The following is a 6,530-nucleotide window of genomic DNA, read 5'->3' as shown; positions in this document are numbered from 1 at the left end:
ATCGGTGTTATCCCTTTGTCCGACTTCCGGTGGTGTTCCCGACGCCGATTCAACGTATTGAATCGGCAAGAAAAGGCGTCAGGTCGGCAGAAAAGACCCGACGGTGCGGCGCACACCAGTCCGAATAGGGCGTGCCCACGCTCATGTTCGGCCCGACTCCCATTTACTGCCGATTTCGGGCCGGTGTATCTGGGCCTTAACCATTAGCCAATCAGCAACCAAGGTATCCGATAGTGCCTGGAATTTTGCGTTCACAGCAAAAAGAGAACTTGGTTCAGAGAACATTTACCCCCATTTTTAGTGCCTGCTAGAGAGGTGGGACTATCCTGGGGAGAAAAAAGTACCAATTTCTGATTGGCTGGGTGAATTGCAAACCACGGCCCGTAAAACTCGGGAGCCCAGCAGCTTCTACTAAAGCCAGTCCCCAACTCCGGGGACTTCCGGCCGGGGACTTCGGGTGGCAGTATACGCCGTGAAGTTGTTTGCGGCCTGCCAGTAAACCCAAAGCAGAAGAAGACAAAGTGACATCAGCGGCTCATTTGCGTAATCTTCCCTCAGGGACTTAACGCGATCGGCTCTTTAGTTCCATGGGGGAACTAAGTGCTGGGAACTAAGTACGGCAAAGTACTTGGTGTGAACGCGGCTAATGAGTTTGATATTATTTGACTTGCAGTGCTTTGGGGAAACAGGCACCCCTGTCTGCATTTAGTGAAAACATGCATTTCAAGCTTTCACACTACAGACCTGTTCTTCCTCATTCTACGTTTTGGCTGACAACCTGCAGAATTTAACTCTTCTTATCCTTTGAGTGCTGGATAGCTATTTCTTATAAAGTGCTTCACCATTTTCTTAAGGAAGAATCATTTTCTAACAGGAGGAGGTAATGGTGTTGGAGCGCATTCTGCTGCAGACCATCAAGTTCGACCTGCAGGTGGAGCACCCCTACCAGTTCCTGCTGCGCTATGCCAAGCAGCTGAAAGGTACCTCTGTTTCCCTTTGCCTCTTTAGGGTTTTTTCGCAAAGACTAAATAAAGACAAATATATTGAGAAGAGTAGTTGGACCAGAAATTGAAATGAGAACTTGACTGTAGTGTGTGGTTAGAAACAAGTCAGTCATTGAGGAAGTGCCTGATGGGGTGTCCGGGGGTGCTGGGGGTTGTAAGAAGCTGATGTTAATAATTCCTGTGTTGTTCAGGGGACAAAAACAAGGTGCAGAAGCTGGTTCAGATGGCCTGGACCTTTGTGAACGACAGGTGAGTCCACAGACGGTGACTAAGTGAATAAGGAATAATAGGTTGACAAAGGTAAAGATATTTGTTTCAATATTTATTATATAATTACTGTTTCAAGGGTATGGAAGCAGGCCAAAACGATTAACACAATTATGTTTAATCAATATTGCACTCACAATTATTTATCATGTTTATTCATTTATTTTAGCATCATAGTGTGTTTTTGCATTTTAACATCTTAATAAAAGAGCGCTGTCACTTCCGTGTTGTGCTATATTGCAATATACCATACTGTATATTGCAATATACAACAATCTATATTCTATAGACTACAATATAAAGTTAAATGCATACATCTGGTGCAAGAACTAAAGTAGGAGGCCAGATAAACATAAAACACTTAATTTAACCAAAGCAATCTACAATACGTGCAGTTAACCATCAGGACACAAACTCATTCAATACATGACATGTCAGTGTTCTTCACCTGTAACACAACCTATAGTATTCTGTTTCTAATTTGTTTCATTAAAGGGGAAAAGCCCTAAAAGAAAGGTGCTCACACAAACAATGTTGTACTCTAGTAAACAATTTAAATATGAAAACAATGGTTCTATAGATTTGATGGTGATTGGTGAAAACACAGCAAAAAACGAATTGCCATTAAAAAATGTATTCATTCTGCAGCTGTGAAAAAGCCTCGATATTTAGCACATCTAAGAATCAGGTAGCATTGTAAGACACCTAACTTTGACTCTAAGCTTTAATCGATCCTAACTAGCTACGCTCCTTTCTGATGACTTATTTGAAAAGAGGGGCCTCTTGCTCCATCACATTATCATGCTCTGATTAAGAGAGTGCATGTTTGTAAAACACAGTGCATGGCCTCAGCCAATCAACCTGCTGCTCACAGCTCTACAATGAATTAAAAATGTTAACCATTTTAATTGAAAGAAGAAATAGAAAATCAATATGTGACTGTCAATTATGTTATTATGGTGGCCCGCCATAAATCAATCAATACTAGGCAGTCATGAATACTCTTCATGCGGCCCCCAGCCTGTGCACCATGGTGGCCCTGCAGTGGGAGCCGCAGATCATCGCCGTGGCCGTTATGTATCTGGCTGGACGCCTCTCTAAGTTTGACATCCAGGACTGGACCTCCAAGCAGTTGTCCCAGCGCTGGTGGGAGCAGTTTGTCCACGATGTGCCTGTTGAGGTGCTTGAAGGTGAGGAGAACTATCACACTATCCACAGTACATCAAACATATATAATAATCCGTTTTCCTCCACTGATCTCTCATGCTGTCCTCCATCGCAAAGATATCTGCCACCAGATCCTGGACCTGTATTCTCAGGCCAAGCAGAAAATTCCTGATGGAGGGATGGGGACAGCTGGAACCCCCCCCCAGCTTTCCCTCCTATCCCCCCCTGCCCCACCGCAGGCCAAGAAGGCCTCCCCTCAGACCAGCCCCCGATTACCAAGACCAGCCCAGGTGAGTGGGTGTGTTACATCTCATTTTATGCCAAACATGTTTTTCTGACTCAGACTGAGACTGCATTTTTGTATTTTAGCCATCGCCAAAAGATGACAGCAAGCCCAGCAGTGAGTACAAACCCAGACCTAACCCTGAGCTCCATCTATTTTCGTTTTTACATTGTTTTTCTTTATCGACACCTTTTGTTTTCCAGAGCTGTCAAATCTAGAACCTCCTCCACCTCCGGCCCCCCCTCCTCCTCCAGTCTCCATAAACCCAGGTCAGAAAGTGTCTGCTCTTATCCTCCTTTGACACCATTAGTTTTAAAACTGGAATCAATTGCATGAAATAAGAGGTTCACCACAGTATTAACATTTTCTGCAACCATATTCCTGTTTATTCTGCCTCAATTCAATTCAAAACCTTTATTTATCCAAGTGACATCCCATTGAGAGCAATGATCTCTTTTTCAAGGGTGACCTACTCTTGCATGGTAATAAAGGGGGTCATTTGTATTCTTGTGACAGTAAAACAGCTTCACCCTTCACCATGTGTCTTGTGAGGATGAGGAAAATAGAGAGCTGCCTTTTTTAAGTAGCATTTAACTCGACTAAAAAGTAACAGCATTATTATTATTTTACCAATTACTGTATAAGAAAACATTATTAGTTACAAGGGAAATTTTATTATGTTGTAATTATTATTATTATTTTTCATTTGTATTTTTTTATTATTATTTGAAGAATCTTAACATACCTTAATGTGTTATGTCACTTAGTTGTTTGTTTTTAAACTGCTGCTACTAATTTTAAAGGTGGGGTAGGTAATTTCGGAGAAACCAGCTCGAGTGCGCTAGAATCTGAAAATACACAACTGGAAAAAATCTGCCACTTCCTTACAGAGCCAGATCAGACAGGCTTCCTTGTCTGCGATACACAGAGAACAAGCGAAACTCATCCTGAGCACACACAAACACTCACAGTATTGAGTAAGAAAAAGGTTTATAACGCTGTGAGCATGGGTCTGCGGAGAGCATTTCTCCGCGATCCCAACGTAGTAGTCCGAAAAACGTTTACCCATTTAAACAGTCGTGATAGATACCTTGTTTGTTTTAAACATCATAAATACACAAACAACAATGAATACCTACAGGTTGTGTACCCAAATCTCTTGCTGGTCCAAACAAAGTAGGAACAGCATCGTTTTTCAGTGCCCTACGCTGTGCATATCCGGCATGAATCGCCATTCATTCCAAGTCAAGTGCATTTTCTTTTCTCTGTAGGATAACTACAACAAAGTGCATTCAGAACAAAGCCAAGGTGCTTTAAAACTGCATAAACATCTAGGCCAGTAGGCCTACAACAAAATAGTGTAAATAAAGACTGTAACAGCCAGTCCTTCAACAACAACAAATGCACCTATAAGTTTGGTAACCTAACGTGTTGTTGTGATGACGTTATCAAAACACGGCGACAAGCACGGCGCGCGACCATGCTCGCGGCTGGCTCACAGCCAACATGTCTGCCGCTTGGAGATATTTCAAAATATCAGAGAAAGAGGCGCGGATTGCGATTTGTAAAACGTGTTCAGCTGACATTTCTTGAGGGGGTGTAACTGCTAAGACTTTCACCACTTCGGGATTACTCCACCACTTGAAATCAAAACACCCGGACAAATATGCGGAGTATGATCAACGTAACCCTGTTCTCTGACATTCGGTGACATTCCGAAAGCCGAAAGGGCCTTTTTAACCATTTTCGGCCAATCATTTTCGGTGGCCGAATATTCGGTGCATCCCTAGTACAAACCTTTTTGATGTATTGACATTCACTTCATCTCTTTTCTCTTTTACAGACCATAAACCCCCTTCCTCCTATCCACCAGCCTCGGATCTCTCATCCAGACCACCCCCCCCACCTTTACCCCATTGCCCACCACCACCACCTCCTCCTCCCATGGACCTCACCACCTCCAGCTCCCTGGTGTCCAGTGAAGGTTATCAGAAGCTCCAGTCCATGATGAGGACAGAGGCCTCCTGTTACACCACTGCCCCCCCGGCCTGTTGTCCACCACTGGGCTTCCACCACTTCCCCCCTGGCACAACCCCCTTCCACACCCCCCCACTCTCAGCCTATAGCTACCTGCTGGCTCCTCCTCCCTCAGTCATTGGGATGGCACCTATTTTAAATAGTGGGTACCCCCCCCCACCAACAACTGCTGGACACAATCAACTGCCTCCTGGGATGCCGCCAGTCAATGGGCTGAGTCGGGGTACTTGGATGAGATGAGGATCAATACAATCCCTGTAAAGGCAGCTTTAGTGATATGAATGCTCTGTGTTAAAGGAGACATGGAGGATTGTAAAATACATGTGTAGCTTTAGCTCTCTTTTTTGCACATTATGTCATTACATTCTGTCATGTTTTAATGTAGACAGTTTACACATCCGTTTTATCTTCTAAAATGTCTATAATCGCCTGGTGTCCTATTGACATATTTTGGATGTTCAATAGCACAACACTTTCACTGTTATCTTTCCATACGCCTAATCAAGAGAACGCAGTACTGTAACGACAGCTTTCCCCCTATTCTAGTAGGGGTCTAGTAAGGCTAGTCTGTAAACGGCTATGCATTTCACAACTGCCAATTCAATTCAAACAGATTAGTTTCCTTTGTCAAATATCTTTCTACTGGTATATGATGAAAAGGAAACTCTGGAAAAGATCATTTTTGTAAGGATGTAATGTTGTGAATACATAGGCACACTTTTTCAAAAATGCTTCTATTTAAACTTATTTTTTGTTCATAATAAAAACCTGAAAAACCAGTAGCTGAAGATACAATATTTAAAAAATGTTCCTGTTAATGTAGTAGATATATATGATGTAGGCTCTATAGGTCAGTTATATATAGGGATGGGTATCGTTTGAAATGTATCGATTCCGGTTCTGCTTATCGATTCCGGTTCTTAATGATTCCCCGTTTCGATTCCAAAATTGTTAAAGAAAGAGGTCAAACGTTTAGATAACAAAAATATCTTTATTCTTTTAAGCTTTAACTGACATTTTTACAAATAAAAAAAATACATGAAATACAAATGTATTGCACAATAGCGGTGCTTTATTTTACCTAAGCTATGCCTGTGGCAAGCTATTAACAGGCATTACACTGTGCCTTGTCTTTTTCTTTTTTAGTGTAGTGGAGCCTCACTTTAGAGCGTTTACCACGATCCATCTTTGGTGTTATGAAGTGATTGAGCTCGCAAACTGTCTACGGGAGCGCTGGGGGAGCCTCGCTGCGGGGGCAACTGTGGATCTCTGTCGCCTGTCAGCGCAACTTACTTGATGCCGTTTAAAAAAAATTAAGGGCGGTGCCGGCGTCAGCGTACCGAGCCGGCCGTCAACGGCCCGCTGACCACCGGCCGTTCTGTGATTCTCCAGAACACACATATGGCCAGTGGCGTAGACGGACCCGATGGGATAAAGGGTCTACTGCGTTTAGGAACCGTTAAGCAGAACCAAAATTGTGTATTTTGTATGTGTACCCGGTACCCGGCATTTTCTTATCGGTTCTCATCTGGAACCGAGTTTCGGTTCTCAACCCTAGTTATATATATATATATAACTATTGTAGAGCCGCTGTATTCAGAAAGGACTTCCACACTTTATTATTCATTAATCAAGAAGACGTAAGTACATGTGCTACTCTGTGTAACCAGCTAGCATGAATGACGTCAAACCCCGGTACCCTCACTAACGGGTCCGGGTTGCAACACACACAAATCACACAGTGAATTATATACCAATAATGTGTCACCACA

General features: G+C 43.0%; 1 protein-coding gene across 1 annotated transcript; it reads left to right on the top strand.

The window, feature by feature from the left end:
* The first annotated feature begins 791 nt into the window (after positions 1–791).
* LOC104961633 (cyclin-K-like) lies at positions 792–5,537 on the top strand. The gene is made up of 7 exons (XM_010790310.1): positions 792–980; positions 1,196–1,253; positions 2,292–2,461; positions 2,556–2,728; positions 2,808–2,838; positions 2,925–2,990; positions 4,565–5,537. Exons 1-7 carry the CDS (start codon positions 884–886, stop codon positions 4,996–4,998), a joined length of 1,029 nt encoding a protein of 342 aa, XP_010788612.1. The 5' UTR covers positions 792–883; the 3' UTR covers positions 4,999–5,537.
* Positions 5,538–6,530: the final 993 nt, after the last annotated feature.

This window comes from Notothenia coriiceps, unplaced genomic scaffold, assembly GCF_000735185.1.
Source record: "Notothenia coriiceps isolate Sejong01 unplaced genomic scaffold, NC01 NC01_scaffold00000081, whole genome shotgun sequence".
In the NCBI taxonomy this organism is placed as follows: Eukaryota; Metazoa; Chordata; class Actinopteri; order Perciformes; family Nototheniidae; genus Notothenia; species Notothenia coriiceps.
Note: the sequence above shows the minus strand (reverse complement) of the source record. Positions and strands in the feature narration are given on the sequence as shown.

Excerpts from the sequence above, each read along its gene's own strand:
- LOC104961633 (XM_010790310.1), top strand. The coding sequence starts at position 884 with ATGGTGTTGGAGCGCATTCTGCTGCAGACCATCAAGTTCGACCTGCAG. Across the intron at positions 1,254-2,291 it reads TGGACCTTTGTGAACGACAG|CCTGTGCACCATGGTGGCCC; the intron begins GTGAGTCCACAG and ends TGCGGCCCCCAG. Across the intron at positions 2,839-2,924 it reads AGATGACAGCAAGCCCAGCA|AGCTGTCAAATCTAGAACCT; the intron begins GTGAGTACAAAC and ends TTTGTTTTCCAG.